The sequence below is a fragment of the Aricia agestis genome, chromosome 4 (genome assembly GCF_905147365.1).
Source record: "Aricia agestis chromosome 4, ilAriAges1.1, whole genome shotgun sequence".
NCBI classification, from domain to species: Eukaryota; Metazoa; Arthropoda; class Insecta; order Lepidoptera; family Lycaenidae; genus Aricia; species Aricia agestis.
Genome location: NC_056409.1, coordinates 12,659,567 through 12,685,616, shown reverse-complemented (window position 1 = coordinate 12,685,616; position 26,050 = coordinate 12,659,567). Strand labels below are relative to the sequence as shown.

Sequence of the window (26,050 nt, the reverse complement as noted above, 5' to 3'; positions counted from 1 at the left end):
TAAAATTTGCTTTTTTAGCATTATATTACAATATTTAGGAACCCCAGGTGCTTTTAAAGAACCCTTTTATATTTCTATTTAGTCTCGGCATGACTTAACATATTTCGACCTCTCGCTACGATTTTCTCCAGATTTTTTGTAGTTTCATAAAGAAGAGCTTGTCTAATTTGAAATGACGCGCCCCATAACTTCAAAGTTTATATAAATGAAAAATTTTGTGCTATGAATACGACAGTATATATTAAGTCTATGTATGAATACGAGGGAGGGGTACGTCATTTTAAGTCAGACAAGTAGATTTTTTAATTTTTAATACAGTCAGTTACGAGTACGGAAACGTGATAACTGATAAATAATAATCCGTTTCAGGCCGCAAGTTGTGTTCGTTTTATATTTCGATGTTGTTTTCGATAGAGGAAAAAAAACTGAAATTTAGTACAACAAATTCAAGATTTTAATTGATTAAATCAATAATCTTTACAGCCGAAACAATCACAGCGAGTCCGTAGATTTCGAAACAATAGGTGAAACCGTTGCGTTGATTGAGATAATAATATATTATAATATTAACGAACCCGTTGTAGAGGGTCGAGGTTCACGTAAACGTTACGTAAAGTATATATTTCAAGGGTAAGACGTGAGTATTATGATATTATATAATAATCCTTAAAGACGGGCTCATTGTATATCAGTAGGCCGGTCTCGGCTAGTCTGAATATTTTAAAGGTTTTCTTTAGACTATAAAATCCAGTCAACTTCATACTGCGAGGAATAATAAGTATAGTAGGTGAAGTAATATCCATACTTCCACAATTATATTATAACTGCGAAAATGTTTCTGGGCCTGTAGACAAGTGGCAAATCGCTAACGCTAACGCTAGCGCTACAAAATGTATGCGATTTGACATAAGTCATCGCTTCGCTAGCGAATACTAATGTCAAATCCATACATTTTGTAGCGTTAGCGTTAGCGTTTTGCCACTTGTCTACGGGGGCTGTTTTCCGATTACATCACGCTGTAGCCGCTAAACGAGAATGAATTTAAAACAAGTTTAATTCCAATTTCGTCAGAAACAACTCGGAATTTTTAAAATTCACGCGCGATTAAGTAGAAATTTTCTTACTCAACTATTTTGTAAAACTATCCGACACCCCCGACATTACAAACATAAAGAATCAGACTTTCGGGACCTGAACCTGGGGACCTAAACTCAAAGCGTAAAATACTTCTTAAAGGTCAACGGGAGGCTGTGTGATTTTGTAATGAATGATTCAACGACATAAGAAGTCTATGAAATCACCGTATGTCTATAATATTTTGTAACCATTGAAAAATAAAAGTAAAGTGCTTTGTTATTTTAATTTACTATAATATAGTGAAGAAAACAATTTAATTATTCTATTATCTGCAACACAAAAGCGCTCTTGCTTTTCTCTCCACTTATATCGTAGTCAAGTCATTGCCATTGCACAATGTGTACCTATTGTAAAATTTTAAATCCAATATTTTATATTGATTTAACAATGAATCTGAGAATATGAACTAAATACTATTTAAATCGAGAGATGATTACATGTAATATCCAAATGTAGTCATCGGGTAAATCCAATAAACACAAAATCCCCTCCGAAAAGCGTTTATATTATACTTAATATATTACTGTAACTGGTTTTTGATTGTTGTATATAAAGGGTCCTTTTGCCTTACTCGTAAAGCTCTGCCAGTTATCAGCATCCGTCGCTTCGGAGGCTATGATTTAGGGTCGTCGATATAAACGAGATAGACGAATCTAATATATTTTTGTCGTTCAAACAGGATGATTGAGCGGGTGTGTATTTGCCGTCGATGATATTTGCACGTAAAGCCTCTTTCGTATTAATAATGTTAATTAGTCGTTTATTTGCGAGCCTAGACAAATACTACTAAAATTCTAAATATTCTAAAACAAATTGAAAACTGGCCAACGATTTATGGAATCGAAATTGTATGTCGAAACCTACCTAGTTGGCAAACCTACGCCATTTGGCCGGGTTGTGTAAATTCAATGTTATAGTTTGTGCGTTTTAAGATGATATGGGTGACACATTATAATTGGCAATAGTAGGGAAGTTACCTAAGAAAATTAATCGATAATTTAAAAATATCGAATCGCTTCGTAAAGGAATTGCAATCGAAATTATCGATTTCGTACTGACGTTTCAGAGTGGCGCCGGCGATTTAAAATGGCCGCCCTTTTTATCGATTTGATTTCGATTCAACAGTGTCAATCTCTATTGGCATAAGTTCCATTTCATGCATCTGACATTTTTCAAATATTTTCGTAACAATCATTTTCACAGTTAAAATTTATAATTTTATATTAATAAGTTAGCATTTAGCAACTTTTCATTTTTATTCATTGACAATTATAGGAAACATTTGTTTTTGTAGATGGAATATAATTTATTACATTTATATTTTTTTTGTTTTCTTGTAAAAAAAACCCGTAGCAAGGAATATGAGAAGTGTCACCCATATCATCTTAAAACGCACAAACTATAGCTGTGACCTGTCAGCTGGGTATGAGTGGTATGACATAGTGATACTAAATTACGTAACACCGCCATCAGCACGAAATATCGATGCTGGGATTGGAATATAATGTGTACTTGTATTCAATGGGAGTGCTGAGCCGGCTCGGCCTGATCGAGTACAATATTATACGTATTCTATAATCCGTTTGTGTAGTACTTTTGTGCGATTTACTATAACGAGTCTGCGACCGAGCGCCCGTAGTTTTACTAAATAACTTTGCGTTTTCTATTTAGTAAATCTTTATGTTATTTTTATGCCGCATAAAGCAATGTTTTACGTTCGCTACATCAGCAGTAAAAATAACTGAGAATATAAACTTCTTTTTTATACACGCATTCGATTTTGCTGTTGCTTTGTGTTTACAGATTATGTATATTGTACGTACTAACGTATTACTGTCGTTTATTGTGCCAATTTAACTTCGGTTACTAAATACAAAGAGGTTGCCGTATCATCTATTTCCATGTATACCTACCATATGAGTAGACTTTGTCTATGAAACTTAAGTTTTATGGTGCTCCCACACTGCCGTTAGAAAATGTTTGTAAACATTTTCTAACAAAAAACATTTACTAACAAATGTTGTCAATTGTTACAGTTTGTTAGGAACTTTTACATGTAATAAGTGCTCCTACACTAAATAGAAAATGTTTACTAACATTTTATAACATTTAAATCTGGTATCACCGCATTTATGAGCAGTATAGGGTTGGGGATGATACTCTAGTGCGAAGGAGTCACAATAGATCCTCATGGGTCGCAGTGACGTCAGGGCTACAGTGACCTGCCTTCTTTAAAAAAAAAAAAAAAAAAATCACCGCATTTAAAATATGTTACAGCTGCGTAAGAAGGGAGATGTGATGTAAGACATCAGATTACAGATATAGTGTGTACAATTAAAAATTAAAATATTAAATGTTATGTACAGCAAAATTAATAATTTATAATACAGAAATAATAATATATATAATAAACACTAAGATTACTAAGTTATATTAGTTTATATTTAATAAGGGTATTAATATATTACTAGAGATCGCCCAATGGTCGAAATTCGACCTTAGTTTCAACGACATTAGGACTACTACCTATATTTTGTAAAAAAATATTGACTATCATATTTTTTTCAACTCTTGTCTCTGGGACTCAGCTGATCTCAGACTGGCCATGTAAGCATTGTCTAATAGTATCTCAGATTCAATAAAAAAAAATCCATTTTCAATTTGTCACCTTGTTGTCAACAGACTTCAACCATAAATAAAAGAGTATAATTCGTATGTATAGGCTTGTCACTCACAAATCTGTCATTTTTCTTCGTGTGTGTGTTGTAATGTGTGTAATGTTTTATTTGATAAAACAATGTATGATAAAAGCATAATTTCAAAATAATATTAGCTCGATGCACTCCTTCACCATATAAACTATAACTGTGCAAAATTTCATTCACATACGTTTCCCCATTTTTCGTCAAAAGGGATACAAAGTTTTTGGCTCACGTATTAATAGCAGCGTTTTACCCTGAAATAAAACGCTTATTAAATACTTACCTTATTTGAAGCATAATAATTGAGATAGGCACTTCCGTTTCCGCAGATTTTACCTCCTTTTCTTTCCTGAATGTTGGTAGCTCTGTCAACCTTGGCGCCATCATCGAGCAGGTAGAGGGAGAATTCCCGCTCGACTATGATCATTGAGTCGAAATTACACCAGGCAGAAATAAAAAGTTATGCTTCAAATAAGGTAAGTATTTAATAAGCGTTTTATTTCAGGGTAAAACGCTGCTATTAAACACTTGACCGTTATTGAAGCATAATAATTGAGACGTGTTTGTTATCGCCTGGTGATGATGTACGCCAATGTGACAAAATAAAAGTAAGACGCCAATGTGAAAAGAAAATATAACATTATAAAATAAAAATAGTAATTCCTTGTGGGAATACTTCAAAAACTTTATAAATGAATATATAGGTGATATAAGAGTGATGGAATAGAAAATCCAGTGTTCAAACACTTTTTTACACAATTATTACACCAAAAACTGATTGACAAATCAAAAATACAACTTGTTAAAGCTTTGATAAGGACATAATGAAATCAACTAAAGGAACATAAACGTTAAAAAAATATACCACTACAAAATATACCATACATAAACATAAGGTTAAAAATAAAGGTTAAAAAAAAAAACAAAATAATTCCTTAAATCGTTAGAATTAGATGAAAGTACTAGTTTTTTGTACCGATTTTCAATAACGGCCCCAAAAGTATTTCATGAATGGATACATTGTCTATCCAACTTTCAGCCATAGCTGAGCGGACGTTACCTGGTGGTGCAGTTGTCTCAGACAAGTTAGTTTTGATACCGCCAGCTAAAGGCGGCAGATGGTTTTCCTCGCAAACTCGTAAATTAATTGCACATTTAGCTTCGCTAATCGCTACGCCTGCGATGAAAAAAGTGATTACAGCATTGAAGCCAGTAAACAGCAAGGTTGCTTATTACTGGGATTGCTTAAAATCTTCCAGCTAGATTGCCTAGAATCAGAACTGTTCGTTTTAGTTATGACTAAATAAATTAATCACATTAAAGAATTTTAAACCACTGTATTCTTACAGTGTGTAAGATCATGGACACGTCTGCCTGACTAAAACAAAAGCAAAATATCTATATGTCTAGAAAATACAAATAAATTACTTGCGTCAACTGGCGTCAACAGTAACTTCAATAAGTTTTTAATTTATGTTGTACAAGCTTTTTCAATGCAATAGATTTTAACATGTTTTACCAAACCGTAAGAACTTAAAGGGCCAGAAATCTTTGTATCAGACATGGAAGATATTATCTACTTATGTAAGAAAATAGTGTTATAACAGAGCTTAATCTATTAAAAATAGATAAGCTATGAATTTTGCAAGGACTGTGGCCGTCGGCTTGTGAGTATCATAGCATCACATCTGTGAAACTTAAACCAGGATAACCATCTATACCAGGCAACTTTATAAGTTTTGAGAGTAGACGGTCGCCATGATAATAACAATAATTTTATATGGTTATCATCTCAGCCTCAGAAATTTTACAATTTTACGACCACCTGCACATTTATATACTTCCAGGGTCATTTCCTGATCTTTGGAAGAGGGACCCCCGTTGAAATGTCGATTGTGCATTTCTCCAGATCGCGAATCGTATACGGTGCTGCTATTGCACTCGACTTGAGATCTGCCCGCCAAAATACTCGTTCCCAGCGTGAAACCACTAGGAGATAAATTCTTTGAGCCTGATTTAGGTGAGCCAGGACTTTGGGTATTAATTAAACACCTAGGCTAGGGGGTACTCCTGAGAAAAGGCATCCTGATATAAACCTGCTTGAGAGTTACATAATTAGTCAGTACATGAGCTTCAGCGGAAGCAAATAGATCGGTCACACAAGTAAGCCGCATTTTCTGATCTTCTCCGTCCAAGAAGTTAACAGATTTGGGAATGATCCAATAACTCGAAAAATCTGAATGGTTATGTCCATCAGGGCATCTGACCTGGTGCGACCTTCGTCCCAAATATAGGTTATAGCTGTTCGATTGTCGCTCTGCCAAAGAACTGTCGAGCGAGCGAGAATCTGGTGCTGACCTCGGAGAAGCAGAGCGCTAGAAGCTCTTTCTGATTGTAATGCATGAAATTTTCTTATGCTGACCATGTCCCCGTTGAAGAAAGGTGGTCGAGTTGAGCACCCCAAGCTAGGTTCGATGCATCTGTTGCCAAGCAGTGCGATGGTGGGCTCCAATGAATGGAAGTTGATAATGATGACTTTGCAACCACCACCGAAGATCGTCGCTAAACGTAACGCTTGTCTCGGTAGAGAGCAGCGATTCGGAAATGCGGACTTATCCAAGTCTATGATAAGAGACAAGACAGCTCGGTAATGTAGCCTTCGGTACTATGAAACTGGCGAAGTTCAGGAGACCGAGGATGCTCTGCAAGGTCTTTAAATCTACCAGACTCTTTGTCAGGACTCAGGACTGGTAAAATCTTTTGATGAATTTTAGACATTTTCTGGCCTGGAAGTAGCTTTTTGTTTTCAAACGTGTTCCAACGAACACCTAGAAATACCAGGTCTTGTATTGTAAACTTTATTGTAAACTTTAATTACGCCTCAGCGTAAGTAAAGTTTCTGAAGCAAAATCTGGACATGCTTCTGTAGGATGATTTTGTTTTAATAAGCAATAAGATAATCGTCCTAATAAACGATGATACGCAGAACTTGCTCTCTGAGGGTTTGTTTAACCCAATTGGTCAGAGAAGCAGGTGACCGGACAGTAAGCAAGTATTTTGCAGCAACTGTCCCTTGTAGGAGCCGTCAGTGCGATGGAGCGACTGCCAGGTAAAATAAGCTTGTGACAGGTATATTTTGCAAAGCCAATCGTTGGGTTGCAAAACAAAACTGTCATTAGTTGAACATTTATGAGCCCGAATGGCTGAGTCAAAACATAATCGAATAGAGTGGAAAGATTGAAAATAGGACGGCAGGACCCGTTGACCTTAGGGACCAGAAACATTGTCGAAATAAAACTTAGCAAGGGGCTGGCAAATTCTAATACACACTGGAATATCATTTGTCGAATTTGGAGATACATATCCTCCGACTCTGTGGTAGAAAAATTATTTTGGTTTAATTTTGGAATGAACCGAGGTGGTTTCTCCATGAAGGGTATGCGGTACACTTTTAGAATCTTTATAATAATAACCTGGAGCATCTAGGCGCTGCCAACGAGAAACGGCGGTAAAACTTCAAAGTTTGACCCGCTCTGAAATTTTGATTGTCAGTACTTATGTTTTTTGGCATTCCCGAGATCCAAAAGAGATGCGGCACGTTCACGGGTACTTTTACCGTGGAAGTTCCCTCAGTTGTCCAATCGAGCCCCTCTCGAGTGAAAGGAACTTCGCGCATTGCCAGGCATTGACCGTGGTTCAAAATTATTTCTTTGTCCCTGTGGGGAACGATTGTAAGAACAGCCTTGCGCAGGCTGGTGATCATGGGAAATGTGCGAGCTAGCACAACATCCATGAGACATACCCTGCGCGGGTATATAACTCTTAGTCTGCCCCTGCGGGGGTAGGCTGAGCTCTTGAGTGAAAAGAACTTCGTACATTGCTAGGCATTGACCGTGGTTCAAAATTAATTGTTTGTCCCTGCGGGGGACGATTGTAAGAACAGCCTTGCGCAGACTGGTGAGCATGGGAAATGTTCGAGCTAGCACAACATCCATGAGACATACCCTGCGCGGATATATAACTCTTAGCCTGCCCCTGCGGGGGGCGGCGAGTCAAACTGTTGCTCCAGAACCCGCTTGCGCAGCGGCAGCAACATTATTCTGACTATTCGCAACAAAGGTTTTGCGAGCTCCCTCAGTCTTTTCGAGTAGTGACACCAGCAACTGGGAATTAACTTAGATAAAATAATTGCAAGAACTGGGTCGTAAACGAAATTGATAATTGCATTGCATCTCATTTGAAAACCTCAGCTCTATCTCAAAGCTCAGCTCATACCACAAATTAATTGAAGTAACTCTGACGTTGTGATACAAATCCTTAACGGTTTCATTTAACCTTCAGGGGTCAAGCTTGAAGCGTGTGACCATTGTAACAATTTCTTAAGAGCAGATTTCAATGCTCCGCGCTGCATAAGTACGCAATATAATAATGCCGCCTATGATTTGTGCACGTGAAATTGTTTTTTTTTTTAATATTTAACTTATCATTGACCTCTAAATCCACAAAAACTAGTATATGATTATAAGATTCTTGAACTTCAGAATAACGAACTTCTGACCATTCGTTAGTATGTTGAATATTTATTTAATATAGCCAAAACCCCCAAAAGAGAAGTTTTCGTAACGGACGTTTCTTTAAGTTTTGTTTCAATTACAAAAACAAGATTCGGTTATAAAGAATTGCTAACAGTCGTTTCATTTTCATTTGATTTGCTATACAATTCCCGACTGACATTATCGTCGATGCAACTGCATGACCTTGAAAAATAGATCGGTTTTCGTAAAAATAATTAACCTTTTTGTTAAGTTCATTAACCTCTTGAGTTAATTTAGCTAAAGGGTGGTCATAGCGCTGTCTGTATTTACTCCCCCCTTTTTTGTGGCGGCGGCGCCGCCTCGATTTACGTTTGCTGTGTGAAGTAAACTAGATGACCTTGGACGAGAACAAGGCCTTTTTTTTTATTAACCACATTAGTGGGTAGTTTCAAATCTAACGTTAGCTGGTGTCACTACCGAATCATTAACAAATTCAGATTCGTTATTCATTATTATTAGCTACCTTAACCTAGGAAAGAACACAAACACAAGAACTTAACTAGAAAATTAATATTTAAAAATTTAAATGTAGTATTTAAATTTATATTCGTTATAAAAGTAACGATACGAACGATAAAATAGTTATTAATATGAAATGTTCATCTTTTCTTAAGAAAAAATGTATAAAATATAACTTACGTGAATTACCAAAACACTCGAAAAACGGTAAAACACAACACTGAAATTATTTCACTTTTTACTTAAATTATATAACTAGGAGTTATATAATAAGGAGGTATAATACGTAATGACTTCTGAGCACGACTGTGCGGTGCGGAAAACAAAACGCCAATGATCATAGTCGAGCGGGAATTCTCCCTCTCTACCTGCTCGATGATGGCGCCAAGGTTGACAGAGCTACCAACATTCAGGAAAGAAATGGAGGTAAAATCTGCGGAAACGGAAGTGCCTATCTCAATTATTATGCTTCAAATAACAGTCAAGTGTTTAATATATAGATATTGAGATTCATGAAGATAATGCTCAAGCGTTTTTTGAACGAACGTTGATGTTTAAAAAACACAGCTTTTCGGTGTTGTCATAATCAGTTTTTGCGTTACTCAGAAGCAAAAAATATACTTAATTGAATCTGTTATTTCATATCACCAAAGAGAATATAATCACTACGTTTTACATATCACTTTGAACCGACAGACTCAATAACTGACACAGTTCGTGTTCTGTGAGCTGCCTCGGCACGTTTGTGACTCGCGTGTCTCGCGTGTCTCCTACAACACACGAATATTGAAAATTCTAGTTCAATATTTGTCAACACCACAAACTTTTAAAATATCTAAGTGGTTGAATATTCCCCGTTTCACTTTTATAAAACGAATCTAGTTTAAATGGCTTTATCTTAACGTGTTTTTATAGAAAAATGCAATAAATACGCCTAAAATAGGCTCTTTAACCTAAAAAGTATTTTTAATAAAAATGCTCATTCTTAAAGTTCTTAAGGCTAGGTTATTCCAAATTCACGTTTCTAGAATGAGTAATTTTTAAAGAAAGCGTTATTTAAAAAAAACCTGAAAAATATATACATCTTTTAACTAGTGACTTTTATGGTTAGAAACACAATACAGATAATTTTACTCGATAAAAAAAATTCCGAAACAACCTCGATTTTAAAAACATTTTGAGTTTTATAGGACTTACAGGGACTCAATCAAAAAATAATTTGGATAGTTCGATTACTATTAAAATTTTACAGGGAAATGTACGGATACATGTTTAGTTATACTATTTTTTCATCATCATCATATCAGCCTATAGTCGTCCACTGCTGGACATAGGCCTCTCTCAATGAACGCCAAGATGACCGATGTCCTGCTACTCGCATCCAACATGGGCCTGCAACTAAGCGGAGATCGTCGTCCCACCTAGTTGGAGGTCGACCTACACCCCGATTTTTTATCCAAGTAAAAAGGTTTTTTTCTCCTATTTCGCCCCATCATGGACGCGGCGAGCGTCGTAACCGCCACTGTACAAGGCGCGCTGATATGAATGTTATTTTAATGTCATTTACGTCGATATTCGCACTGACAGACATCGACCTGCTCATTTAGGAATAACCTCCCCTTAAAGTTCAACTCTTAAATAAACTCATTAAATTATTATATTAGTGATCGGAAAGTGAAAATACAAAATACATAGGTATCTTATTACTCTTTAAAGTTGTTTTAGCAGTATACGGGACGTACTTAAGCCTTAAACTACCTAAAAATGTGCCATATCGTGGGTTTCAGATTGTACTTGAAGTAATCAACCTAACTGTTACTCCACTACTTGAGACGAGTTTAATATAATCCGTCATCAAAAAGCCATTCCTCTTTACTGAGTTTCTCGGGATCAGGGCTCGTTATTATCCGTGACGTCGGCCATTTTTCCCCGGCTCTGATGACGTCATAGCCCCACGAAAGGCTTATGGAGATAATTCATATTGCTCTGATCCTCGCTTACATATTAAATTCGTTGTGTTACTGCCTCCTTACAGCGCTGTACGCGGTATGGGCAATTTAAATGTACGATCTCCTTATATTAGTCGTAAAAACCAGCCAGACAGATAATTTCCAAATTGTTTTTGTACAGGTATCTCTATATTAATAATCGGCCAAGTGCGAGTTGGAGTACCATTACAGAGCAAAATAAACAGACGAACATAATATAACCTCCTCCTTTTTGGAAGTCGGTTAAATAGGTAAAAATGTTTTTTTATGGGGTTTTTTAATTATTTATTTTATTTAAATTTTATTATAAATTTTTAAAGTATAAATACAACTGAGTATTTTGTCAAGATTTGAAGTGCCTGCCTATAGCTTATATTGATATAGTGCAAAAAAATTACGTTTGTTGTATGGAAGCCCCCCTTAAATATTTAATTTAGTATTTGTTGTTATAGCGGCAATAGATATACACAATCTGTGAAAATTTCAGAAATCTAGCTATAGCGGTTCTTGAGATACAGCCTCGAGACAGACAGGCGGACAGACGAACATCGAAGTCTTAGTAATAGGTTCCCGTTTTTACCCTTTGGGTACGGAACCCTGAAAATGATTATAATCGTGATGACAAACGTTGTGATTTGTTTCAACGTGAATCACAATAGTGACAACAATAATAATTAATTCTTGAAAAAAAAGTCATTGTTGTTAAAAATATTTTTAAACAATAAAAAGTACATAAAGTGTACAAATGTATTTAAGTCTTCTGTAATGTATTCTTTGTTGTGGTCGCTAATGACCCTGATGTTAAAGCGACCTTAAATAAATAAATTAAAAAAAAAAAAAAAAAATTAATGTGTTGCTTGTTATACAACTTTGGTACTTAACAATAAAGTTATACGGCTTTTCAATAAGCGCAGACTAAAGTAATCGTCAAGATTTTACGACTGAAAGTAATGTCGACTGATTAAAATGTTACAAAATAATGAAAAACACAAACAGAAAGGTCATACATATTGAGATGTAAGATTAAAATAAATAATTAGAAGTTTTTTGCGCTGAAAGTGAAGAAGCCTTTCGAGTGCGTTCATGACCGCGCTTATGGCTTCGTAGTCCTTACACAATGATTATAAAAAAACACTATTGTATGGAATGTGATAACTGATAACCCTTTAAATGGTTATTTTAATTTGTTTCATATATTTTTTTATATCATGACGACAACATAAATTTACCATCTGTGGCAACTGTCTAGGTATCACGTTTAAGGCACAACCTGTTGACAGACAGATGGACAGAAATAAGAGTGAGTAATAGCGCCTACAATTCTTACAGCGGCGAAATCTTAGAAATACCTATTAACTTAAAAATAATTTCATTGGCAAAGTAACTCAAAAATAAATGAAGAGCAAAACATCAGTACATGATACCTGACAACATGATGTAAATTATTGTAAAGCGTAGTAGTACTACGCCGTAGCGCGTAGCCGGCTGTAGAGTGTAGACGGCCTACGCAGTACGCACGTCCTTCACCATTTTAGTTTTAACCCATCAATCCTCAAGCGCCAGCCGGCTTCATTTAAAAATATAAAAAAATAAATTGAAAATAGTATAATCATTTGCAATGATAATATCGATCCGATATAAGGGCGTCACCAAGGGGAGGCAGGGGGGCCTTGACATCAAATATAAAGTTCTATACATTGATATTGATAATTAATATTAGAACGGTTCTTATAACAATCTTCATCGAGGCAAAGACTTCCAAAGTGTAGCGCTTCATGCTCTCGACTGTACCAGGCGTTCGTATTTTTTATCCTTCATAATATCGCCCCATTGCCCCCCTTAGTCATAATCCAGCGATGCCCTTGATCTGATATTTACTTCCCAAACACGGCAGGGTTTTAAGGTATTTTGGCAGTCTATACATCTATGTTTATTGAACCCTTCTAATAAAAAATGTTTCACAGCGAACATTTTGTACAATTATTTGTCGTTGCCCGTCAACTACTGTGACTTTTCTCACCTATCAGCCAAAGACAGAAAATATTATATAAGTTAAGCTGGTTTTAGACTACACCATAGTAATATAATAGCATACTATACTTAGTATATAGCTCACAGCACAAGAATATCGCGCACTATACATTGTTATGGACACGTTCACACTACTGTACTATAACATATTATTGGCCTGCTATACGTTATGTATGGTGCGCGATATTCTTGTGCTACATTACTATTTGCTATTATATTATAACGCAGTCTGAAACCAGCTTTAATCTTATTCCTTTATTAGTTAATAATTAGGGTATTGTTTAACTTTATATTATTGGTATCTCCAGGGAAATGCTTATGGAGTTCCTGGTCTGAGGAGTGGGTGGTGCTTTACGACGACTCAACGATGGCGTGGTTTAAGGTGAGTCACTATTAAAATACATTTTGACTTACAGTTAACACTATCATTTTCACTTGAATCAGCTTGAATCAACTTGAATCGCTAAAGTGCCGTCTTTGCGCAAAAGAACCCCTTTATCTATTCACAGTTTGTTTCTTTGTTCGTGTATATCGAATAGATTCCGAGTTTAATTTGGTACATATTATACAATACTAGCGACCCGCCCCGGCGTCGCAGGGCTATTAAATATATAGCCACTGAAAAAATGATTACAATTGATAGCCTATGATCCTTCACGTGGTCTACTTCTTATCTGTGCCAAATTACATAAAAATTGCTCCAGTAGTTCGCGAGATAAGCCCTTTTGAAATAATTTCCCCTGTTTTTTCCACATTCTCCTATTAGTCTTAGCGTGATAAATGCCTTCCTCAATAAATGGGCTATCTAACACTGAAAGAATTTTTCAAATCGGACCAGTAGTTCCTGAGATTAGCGTGTTCAAGTTAGCCCTTCCAAATAATTTTCCCGGTTTTTTACATATTTTCCTCTATTTCTTCGCCCCTGTTAGTCTTAGCGTAATAAAATATAGCCCATAACCTTCCTCGATAAATGGGCTACCAACACTGAAAGAATCACCAAAATCCGTTGCGTAGTTTTAAAGATTAAAGGGAACAAAGGGACATGAGGGAAAAAAAGCGACTTTGTTTTATGATAATGTGTATAGATATAGATAACACTGGGTTTGACATACACTTTTTACTATACTCATTATATAAAAGTGTAAGGTCACAACTCACAATGGGAGTTTTCTGCGTTCGAAATCGCTAGAAAAGTTCACTTGCTTCAATTTGTCTCGATTGATTGTGAGTTGTGACGTGTCACGTGGTAAAGTACATTATAGCACTTAGCGGGTAGTGACTTTAATAGTTCTAACACTTACGAGCTCTCGTAGTGACAATGAGCACAATGGCTCGCAGGAGAGGTTTATGATCGCCGCCCACGACCATTATCTAAGCGCTGCTTCGGTTATTTCATGGCAAAGTTACAACAAAACTATTTTAACACTAGACAATGCCCGCATCTCCGTTGCACCAAAATTGGGTTATCGCGCGAGGACGGTACATTTTTTCGGAATGAAAAGTATCCCATGTCCTTTCTTGGAATTCAAAGTATCTCCACACCAAATTTCAGCAAAATCGTTTAGCGGTTTGGGCGTGAAGAGGTAACGGACAGGCAGACACACTTTCGCATTTATACTAATGTTATTTTGACATAACTTTCTAACGTAAACATTTTATTGTGACGGTTTAATTTTGGATATTCTTTTAATAGCAAAAAATGTTATGTGCCCTTAAATTAACGCACCTCTACTGTGCTTAATGAAGTGTTGAAGATAGCAAGCTGCTTTATTTCATGCTTGTTTTACCATCACATATAACGATGAAAATACAAAAGAAAATATAGTTCGAGTACATAAATAATATTCGTATCTATTAATTGTTGTTCCCGGAATAAAATAGTGACACAATTGGCCCGATCCTCGCGAGCCGTCACCGAGTGGCGACGACGATATTGCCCAAATATCGGAAACACATAAACGATACAAATGAAATAAGCTTCCGCCCAAATTAAATGCATGTACATAATTTATAAAAGTATAGCCCAATATACTTTCACTCGAATAATATGCTTTTTCATCTTTTGCGTTTTCGTATTTTAGTTTTAGAATATGCTTCGTATTGTATCTGTAACAATTTAAAATTACGATCATTCAGTAATAATTCTGAATTAGGAGTTTCCTTAATCATTACCAAACTAAACGTAGCGACCTGTTAAAAGGAAGAATTGAGTGTGTCCTAAATTAAACTGTGTATCTGCAATTTAGCTTGAAATTGTTTTTAGTACATAAATTAAAAAAAAAACGAAATAGTGCAATTAAAGGTGAGAGGTTACAAACATAATAATTTCAAAAGAATTACATTAATTTATTTTGTAACTACGAGTATGTGTATCCTCCTAGTGTTCCTACTAAATCCTCCTCTACCACTTCTATTACATAAAAAACAAAAGTGAAACTTTACAATATATAAAGCGTTATCTATGAAGGTTATTGAGCAGAGAGCCTAGACATGCGGGAAGCGATTATCGTAAACGCCAACGCCAACACCACAAAATGTATGGGATTTGACATTAGTATTCGCTAGCAAATCGATGACTCGCATCGCATACAATTTGTTAGCGTTTACGATAATCGCTTGCCGCTTGTCTAGTAGGGCTGAGCTGTCGCAGTGCGTGCCGCCGCTCCGCCCTCATCTCCGCTCACAAGACCGACTGAACCGTGAAACTTCGATATTGCAATATTACTTCCACCGCGCATCAAACACACTCTATCACTTGTGAACTAGCTTTTGCCGACTTCGTCCCACAAATATATGAGATAGAAAAACAACCTGGGTTAAAGATGAAGCAGACCCGAAGAGTTAAAGCCGGAGAAAATATTATTTTAGAATTTTCCTACTAAAAGCATAAATCTTCAAAATACAAACATCATCTCGGTTAAAACGTGTTTTTGTGCTTTACTGCGTTTTAATGTAAAATTATTATCAAGCACTGTTATTTAAACAGAAAAACCATTGAGTCGAATACAAAATTAATTGGAAATGGACACAAGGCTGACGAGAGCGTGGCAAACGTCGAGTTTAGAAGTGCAGAGCTTTCGCGTACATGCCATTTAACTAAAACTAAAGTGCCGACTGCCGAGCGATCGAAATTGAACTGTAATTGTGGCTTACTGAGAAACTAAAGGAGGAAGGATAGTTTATGTGGCGAATGGGGAAATATTGTCGTAAATCTATGTACCTAGTTAAATAATAAAAAATAATTTTCAATTTTGTTAGTCTCGCTAAAATCGAGAGCGACTAAACCGATACGGCTAATTACTTATTACAGTATTAAATATTCTTGGAAGTCTAGGAAAGGTTTATGTTAGGAGGAAAGTAATAGGAAGTTCACCGTGTCAATCTAGTAATGAAATATTTTTACTTGATGGTGAGCCCCATGAAAACATGAATTTTATTATTTTGCAGATAAAAAAATCACACAGTGGAACATGGAAATATTCTAGATGGGAAAAATCGCAAAATAAACATAAAAAGGTTTTTGAAATCCAATTTTAGGAACTTTTTTATGTTCAAATTGTGCATTAGACCGAGAGACTGTGTTATGCTAAGTACTCACATACGGTTTTGCTCGATCGAGCAATAACGTCGAGCAAAACCCGCGGTCGGGATTTCGTCCACACATTCAGCATTGCTCGATAGTTTTATTCTAAATCGATACATTTAATTCCATCAAGCTGGCTCGATAGTTTTACTCCAAATCGAGTAATAATTACTGTGTGGACCGCAAAACTCACAGCTCGAAGGCTCGCATCTAGCCAGCTTGAAGGCTCGCATCGATCACTCGATCGAGCAAAATCGTATGTGAGTACTTAGCATTAGGGGTTTCAAAAATATTGTTTATTTTACGTTTTTAAATAAAATTTGTTCAGCGCGCGTTAAGGTACCTATTACAATGGGCCTTTCAAAGCGAAGTATCTTTTCTTTTTCTTTCAGCAAACAGAATTTGGCCATCGGTACCTAGGTACCCTGGTTTCAGCTGAAACCAATTCAACCTTTGTCATCCAGCGTGGTGCTTTCAGTCGATAGAATATTGAACTCCTAGCAATATTCAGTCTGTGCGTTTTATAGAACTTTTAAACACTTCTAAGTTCTAATCCCTAATAAGATAAACTTTCGATACACTTTACACATAGTAATTTAGGTAAGGCTCGACGCAGACGGGACAAATTACAAAGGGCATACGTACAATATTATATTTAGTATAATATAGGCATTTATTTTATTTTTGTTTTAGTAAGAAGTAAAAGATTTGGTGATACAAAACGATGAAGGTAGAAGTACCAATTTTTATAGTTAAATTCTAGTCATGTCAATGTCAGTTTCGTTTGAACCAAAAAAGGCTATGTACTATCAGAGAAGTTGATTCCTATGCAAATCGGGGACCTAAGTAGTTTGGTTGCGTTACGTCAAACCCAGCTGACAGATCACAATTAACATTGAATTGACATATTCGACCAAATAACGTTGGTCTGTCAATTGCATAGGAATCAACTTCCTCGATGGTACAATTTAGTACACTATCATCATACTAGCGCATTGTTGTGAAGGATAATTTACAATGAAATTATCTAATGGTACAAAAGATTAATGTTTTTAATTTTTTTGTATTAATATTTACTATACGATAGAATCTCGATGAAAAGAATGAATTACTTAGGAGCTTAATACAACGGGCAGCCTTTTCTATAAAATATAAAAGCCTGTAAAAAGACGGTTGGTTTTGACACGAGGAGGAACGAGGGCATTATACACAACACAAACAAAATATTATTCGACATTCGTATTCAACGTGCCTCGGCCTACAGTCGCACAATGACTGTTTCGGTTGACAATGTACGAATAACGGAGGACGGCCGCGGTGGAGTTACATTATGTAAACGGTTTATCAGTCATCAGTCGTGCGAATACTTAGGGCCTGTTTCACCACTTTCTGATAAAGTGCCGAATAGGCTATTAACAACTTTTTTGACAGATTCTCCATACATGATCTGTCGAGTTAATTGGTGGATAGCCTATTCGTCACTTATCAGGAAGTGGTGAAACAGGCCCTTAGTATTCACTTCCCAAATTTGTACATGTAATAGTATCATTATGATCTATCATAATATTATGTCATATCACTGTGTGATCATATATCACTAATAATATATATCTGCTATAGTAGCTTCAGAAAACTCGACGTACACAAAGCGGGCAGCAAACTTTAAATGTTAAATCGTTCTGAAATAAAAGCTAGCAATTTTTATCCAACAAAAAAGGTATGCTTAATTTTGCTTAAACAACGATTCTTCTGGAATATAACTTGACCTCATTTGAGCAGCAGTCAGCGCCACGCAATTATTTTCTATGAAATTGTTTGATATTTGTTTATTGAGTGAGTATTCTAAATGAATTTATTAGTTTTCCATCGAGTGAGGTTTGAATTGATTTCCAATAACGGTCGATCCGTCTATTCACGACGAACAGTAACGGGCGACGTTTGAGGGGAGTTTGGCAAGATTATTGCGACAAAAGTTATAATAACTTCCAAAGTTGGGGAACAAGTTACAAGGACTCGGCGGTAAATGTATGGTGACAATAACATATAAATGGCGGCTTTTTGTGGATAGTTTATCTAATGGCACATAAAGTTACTAGAATTACATTATAGATCAATAATAGGTACTAACATGATGAAGGACCAAAATGTAGCACCAACACAGATGTAGCACCAAATGCGAACATCAAATTTATATTTTTGTTTCTGAGGGACGACTAAAATATTTCAAAGCGTAAATCAATAAAACTTTCATGTTTCTTATAACTGATACTCATAATCAATTTTATGAAGTCAAGACAAATTCAAGATATTATGCGAATATCTTAAATTTGGTCGATCGATCGAATTAAGTTACTCCTTCACCATATGGTGAAGGAGTGCATCGATCTAATATTATTAACTAAACTAGACATGACGAAGACGAGATAGATAAACTACATGTGTAAAATTTCAAACACCTACGTTTCCGCATTTTCCGTCAAAAGGGATCCAAAGTTTTTCGTTCGCGTATTAATATATAGATATAATTTCTATGTTGTTTCATTTAATACACCTCCTTCTGATACTTAGACCAATCAACAATCTATACAGAATCACTTTGAAGGAGACGCTTATCCTGTTATCTGAAGATATCTTCGCCGTAGATTTTTATTAAGGGTTGAGTTACAAAGAAAACTTGAAGCGTAATTTATAGGTTAAGAGAATAAGTTGTTAAACTTTGCAAATAATAAAGAAAACGCATTTATTTTATATCTGCATCTCGAAACCATTTTATATCACTATCAAGATTATTGTTAGCTAAGTTAAAAGTGACGAATCGTTAGTCGCAATCGCGCATCGTCACATATTATAATAACTAAATAACATGATCTATTTTTTAAGAAAAGAGTGAAGTAATTATTAATTACTGTTATGGTATGCGTAAATCATATAAGGACCCATTAAAGCAACATATCAAAGTTAAATTGCCCCGAGCTAAGTATTCTGAGCTCATGTTTACTGAATCTCCAGATACCCGCAAGTTCCTGTACTTTACCATAATTTCACGCTGATTAGGAAACGACTTAATCCCTACCAAGTTGAAGGTCAAAGCTATATTGGGTGGCGACTGTATCTTTAAACTCGAGGCACGTAGGCTTTATTTAGGCTACAAACGGCTAGTGTCGTCGGCGTAGTCGGAAAGTTTTCCAATTAGTACGGCGCAGGAAGACGCCGCGATAATGAAGCTTTTACGTGCGTCACCGAATTGTTTCGACACGACTTTAAATAAATTGGTGTTTGAGGATAAAATTATTTTCATGTCAATTTTCTAGAGTATAGGACCTTAGGTCTGGCAGGATCTGATGGCAATTTTTGACAGCAGATTAAAAAAAATATCCTTGATCATTGGATAAATTATTTGCATGTTTTTAACACACAGAATCAGTCGCTAAAAGAAAAAAAACGGTCAAAGGTATTGCTAGAGTCAATTTATTTTCTCACTTTTTGCCATCAGATTCTGGTAGACCTATAGCAGCTTTTACGGAGTAAATATTATATAAAGATTAAGAGATAATAACGAGTCGATTGATTGCGGAGATCAAAATGTTTTCGAGATATTTGAAAGTACGCCGTATAGATAATATTTTAATGTAAGCATCCTCCATTGATACGATAATTCTCAGTTAAATAAAAGGATTTAATTTCGCCCGATTAAACTCAGAACACGTGTACAATACACTGGCTTGTTTAATCCGATATAAACGTTTCGCTTTACAACACGATCACGATTAAAATAAAAAGAATTGATTAGTTGAGTTTGGCTTTATGTTTGGTAAATAAATTGATTCTGTTTACGGCACAACTTTCTTATGACTTTCGGAAGTTGTCGTTATTCATATTTTGTCATGTCTATAGCAAAAGGATGTTCCCTAAAGGAGACCTATAATACAAGGAGTCATTCAGACTCCTTGGAGAACGCCTCGCGTTGGCGCGGGATCTTGTTTTTTTTAATTCTTAATTTTAAGTTCTCTCATCTCTGACATAACAATAAATAAAACGCGATCGTTACGTTTTCCAAAACGCGTACAATTGTCGTATTGAAGCCCTTGCGATACCGGAATCCCATGGTATTTTGACCAACACGTGTGTTACAGGACGCATCCGGTAAGTGTATGGCGACGCAGAAGCACCTGGTGAAGGAGTGTCCGGAGATGCTGGCGATCTCGACGTGGACGGTGCAGGTGCCGTGGCGGCCGCGACTGCCGCGCGGGGCGCGCGTCTCGCAGCTCATGGCGCTGGGCTCCCGCCAGAAACCCTCTGACGTCATCTGGATGCTGGCGAAGTCCGATGAGGAAATGAGGTAGCTAATGAGGATGTTTGATATTCTATTTGCCACCAGGTACCGCTTGTAGCCTTAGTGTCTGTCGTGTCAAATAGGCATATTATCGTGACACATGACAGCTTTTTTAACGGGCAAGAGGCCCACCACACATTCCCACCACTGCAACTCCTGTGTCGCCAGGATCAACAGTGGTAACCAACCACGAAAACCCTTTGATATGATCTCAGGGATGCCCGAGGGACAAGCTAAATCTGTCTTGGGACCCGCAACGAAATTAATCAGAAGAAATGTAGGAGGAGTAGGAGATACCAATTTCCCTCCCCAAGCAAAGCGGGAGACAGCCAAATTGTAATGACATTGATGTCCGAACAAAGGGGGAAGCACCACGGGAAAAAAATTTGGTTATACTTAATACAATATGCCTACTTCATAAAAAAAAATAATGACATTTATTTATAATGGCAAACTTGTGTTCGGTTGTTTCCAATAGTATTTATGACATGACAGCTTTATCTATATATATATAAAACTCAAAGGTGACTGACTGACTGATTGACATAGTGATCTATCAACCGGTTATTCTCGCCGGGTTAGTTCCCGAACCGGTGGTTGGCATCTGTGTAGCCCCGACGTTCAGAGAATATTTGAAAAAATGTATTCTGAATAAAAAATTTTGAGTTTGAGTTTCAACGCACAGCCCAAACCACTGGACGGATCGGGCTGAAATTTGGCATGCAGGTAAATGTTATGACGTAGGCATCCGCTAAAAAAGGATTTTGATGAATTCCAACCCCAAAGGGTTCAAATAGGGGATGAAAGTTTGTATATAATAATTAATTTAATAAAGAGGACGAACGGTTGGATAACCGTTCGTCCTCTCACTAATAAAAACACCCCTCTTTGTTGTAGGGCGTTAAAACTTCTACACTATGCTTGAAGATTTTAAAATTACATGGTCCTTGTCTAATGCGGTAGAAAAATATCTTGACAGACAAAGAAACTAAATATTACAGTGTGGATCTTTACATTAGTAAGCGAAATGTTATTGTATTAAATTATGAAAATCAAAAATACAATCTTACATAAATATAAAATGCGAGTATCTTGGTGTGTATTTTCTCATTGTTTGTTTTAATTACATGACCATTGAGAAAATATTGAATTGTTTGGGTACCAGATTAATTTCTCGGGGGTTTTCGCTGAATTTCTTGTTACTTTCCCACCCTACTGGCTATCTTTTGACAAACTTGTGGACATTTAGGGTACGAACCCAACAAATACTGTAATTGAAATATTGTGATTTTTAAGATGCCTAACGCCTAAGTTCGGATTCCGAGAACTGAGTTTCACAAGTTAATTTCGAAACAATCAAAATTATATGTTATGAATGTTTATTTTGTCATGTCGTCATATTTACAATATCATTAAAGTATAATAAGAAATATTATTGAGGCGTCTTTACCGGGACTCTCGGTTTGAAGAGCTTCACTCGAAACATATTCTGAAAGGAAAAATGCCTCGTTATTCGTGTCAAGAAAATGTAACCGGAGTCGGAATAAAACTTACACAAACCTTTACAGTCTCACCGTTCCTTCTGCGTGTAGCTATTGAATTATTTATAGCGTGGCGGCCGTTTTGTTTAATATTTAATAGGCTTGTAAAATGTCGGTTTGCTGGAAACACGCATCGCGTCTGTAAATCCGATGTTTTCGCACTGCGGGTGCTCGCAAAGTATACTTTTAACAAGATCATTAATTTTGCTACATCATCCTCCCGAACAAAAGACACGATAGTTATCCGCTAACGAACGGGGCGAGTCTCTTTAGACTATAGAGCATTCCAGTAGTAATTAATGATAATAAATAAAAAGAAAATTGTACTAAAAATGTATATTTTGTAAAAGAACATTCATCAAAGAAAGGTCTTGTTAAATGTTGTAATATTTAATAACTAGATGACGCCCGCAACTCTGTTACGCCAAAACTCGTTTATCGCGCGGCAACCGTACATTTTTTCGGGATAAAAAGTATCCTATGTCCTTTCTCGGGACTCGAAGTATCTCCATGCCAAATTTCAGCAAAATCGGTTCAGCGGTTTGGGCGTGTAGAGATAAGAGGTAACAGACAGACAGACAGACACACTTCCGCATTTATAATATTAGTATCGAAGTATGGATGTACTCAAATATAAGCCGCAACATTTATTAGTTATATTTCTTCTCAATAACATACCAAGAACTATAAAAGCAGATCAAATAGTCAAAAGATACTTTTGTGTTATAGATTTCCAAGTTATTATTTCGTTCAAGTTATTTACGAGGCGAGAGCCCATGTGTATTGGCTCCATTTCAAGCGAGTTACCAACGGTTCAGTCTCAGCTTTGGGCTCTCGAATGTTTCTTTGTTGTTTTATTTATGAATAGACCCTGTACGAGACTAGACACGCCCGACACCACTTTTTATCTCGCTCGCATAAAATTTTCTATCACAAGTCTCTTTTTATTCGTACATTTAATATTTTATTGCTACAATAAAAGAGATTATTGGGGACACTTATTTTTATGAAAACAAGAATTTGCTGAGATAGATACTGTGTATTTATGTTTATTCTATTTATGACTCGCTCGGATTTAATGAAAATCATATTTACACTAATGAGAGATGCTTATGTAACTAGATGACGCGTATCGTACGAAGAGGTAACAGACAGACAGACAGACACACTTTCGCATTTATAATATTAGTATGGATTGAAGTATGCTCATATTTTCACTATGTCACAGTATTAAATAAACTTGCTTCTGTTGTAACTCAATATTTTTTGTTTTTTTAGCAACCAAAACATTTCAGAATATGGAAACATTCTGTACAATATCAGAAATGAAACAAAAAAGAAAAAACGTAAAAGAGATTACAATAATTCATATGAAGCACCTATTTTATCTTGATTTTTAGTTAGTATATAATTATTATAGCGGTCTTATATCTATTTCAATTGAGCAAAGTGGTTTGTATATTATAATCTAACGTTCCACAAGATTACAAAACCCTTTTTCGCTTACTTGAAAGTCGCTCTTATAGCTAAAACATTTTTATTTGTATTTTACGAGTCCTGACTTCTGGAATTATTTTATATTAAAATTGTTATCGTATAAAAGGCACGCAAAGACATACACATATCATAACAATGTGTGACTGTTTGTTTGTTAGTTACTGCGCTCAAAACACTGAACCGATTTGGATGTCGGAGTTACTCCGAGGTCCGAAAGCGACACAGGGTGTAAAAAAACTAAGTGAAAATACTTTAGGGTGTGTTTGTGTCCCTTACATAGAGTTCGCTGCGAAAGTAGCATCGATAAAAGGAATAAAAAAAATCTTGTATGGGAAAATAACGTTTTTTTTTTTAATGAAATAAACGAATAAATAGGGTAAACGAGCAAACGGGTCACCTGATGGAAAGCAACTTCCGTCGCCCATGGACACTCGCAGCATCAGAAGAGCTGCAGGTGCGTTGCCGGCCTTTTAAGAGGGAATAGGTTAATAGGTAAGGGGAGGGTAGGGATGGGAAGGGAAGGGAATAGGGGAGGGTAGGGAAGGGAATAGGGTAGGGGATTGGGCCTCCGGTAAACTCACTCACTCGGCGAAACACAGCGCAAGCGCTGTTTCACGCCGGTTTTCTGTGAGGACGTGGTATTTCTCCGGTCGAGCCGGCCCATTCGTGCCGAAGCATGGCTCTCCCACGTCAAAGATGCTTGGGTAGTTGTCCAAATCTCAAAATAAAGTTTGCTCTTTCAGCGCAGCTGCCAGCTCCTTTCACAATGAACTGTATACAAGGAACATAATATGTATATACAATTGTATATACATATTATGTTCCTTGTATACAGTTCATTGTATAATTATTGTATAATTATACACCCTATAGCAAAATTCGGAAGTAGAATTTTACCCCGGGCCGCACTACCAAATTTTATGTATACTCGTAGTGCGCACCAAATAAGTCTGCGCACAGTCAAAATCGGATACTAATTTTTTCTATTAGAACTAAAGTATTATCACTTAGTTTTGTAACACCCGGCCCGTATATTATAATCATTTTTATTGCATAAAAAAGTAAATTTTACACTGGGACAAGTCTTTGTGTCTTTTAGGAAATATCTATTAAAAACTAGCTGTCCCGGTGAACTTCGTGTCACTTTAAAACCTTCCCTGGACTTCTACGAATATTTTAAGACTACAATCAGACCAATCGGTTCAGCGGTTTTCGAGTTTTAGCGCGACTAACACATTTGAAAATCCATTTTTATATATAAGATTAATTAAGAATAAGTAAGTATTACAGCAAGTTTAAAATTTTCAAAATTAAAACTTATTTAGTTATTAGGTAAAGGAACTCAATAAACCGAGTGCCCAAGTATCAGGATAAACTAATTAATTAAATAAATAAAGCAATAAAAATTCTTAGAAAAATTGACTTTAGTTATGTACTTAAAATATTGCGTTAAAATGTTATGTAATAAAGCGCCATAGCATCGCGTAGCACCGTAGCGGCGTAGCATCTATTACAACGCAGATAACAATATTAGCCCTAGAAAAATATTTTCTACGTTATTATAAGGCCGCTACGGTGCTACGCGATGCTACGCTGCCCTATTACATAACAATATTTTAACGCAATATACATAACTAAAGTCAAGTTCCTAAGAATTTTCATTACTATTTTACTTTATTTATTAAATTTTAATTAATTACTTTACGATCCCGAGAACGAGATTATTTTGGGCCGATAAAATGTATTTGTATGGCATAGGCTACAAGGTTTATTCTTGCTCTATGCCACTACAAAGCAGCGGCGGGCGGCGGCATGGGTCGCTAGGCCAATGGCGGTAGAAAATGAACTCACGGTCGTCACCAGAGCGCAGTGGTGAATACACGGCCATAGTAAATGTATTTATCGCTAAATCGGCACCGTCATCTCGTTCTCAGTGACGTCCCGGTGACGGCGGCGGTGGAGTTGCGACCAAAGGGCCAGGCCACAACACTGCGTTGCGACGTCGCATTGTATAAATCTACGATGTCGCAGAACGCATCGTGGAAATTTGCGACGTGACAGCGAGATTTCCGATGACATTTTTGCGTTGTGACAACGCATCGCATTTCTGTGCGATGTTGTTTTTGCGATACGACGCCGTAACGCAGTGTTGTGGCCTGGCCCTAAGGGTTAAATCAGACCGCA

The 26,050-nt window shown here is 36.3% G+C and overlaps 1 protein-coding gene across 1 annotated transcript in view; it reads left to right on the top strand.

The window, feature by feature from the left end:
- The window catches only part of LOC121725906, a 59,045-nt gene that overhangs the window by 19,060 nt on the left and 13,935 nt on the right, over positions 1-26,050 (top strand). Inside the window, exons 4-5 of the mRNA XM_042113081.1 lie at positions 13,221-13,294; positions 20,629-20,834. Coding sequence (XP_041969015.1) covers positions 13,221-13,294; positions 20,629-20,834 — 280 coding nt within the window. The remainder of the gene's footprint in view (positions 1-13,220; positions 13,295-20,628; positions 20,835-26,050) is intronic.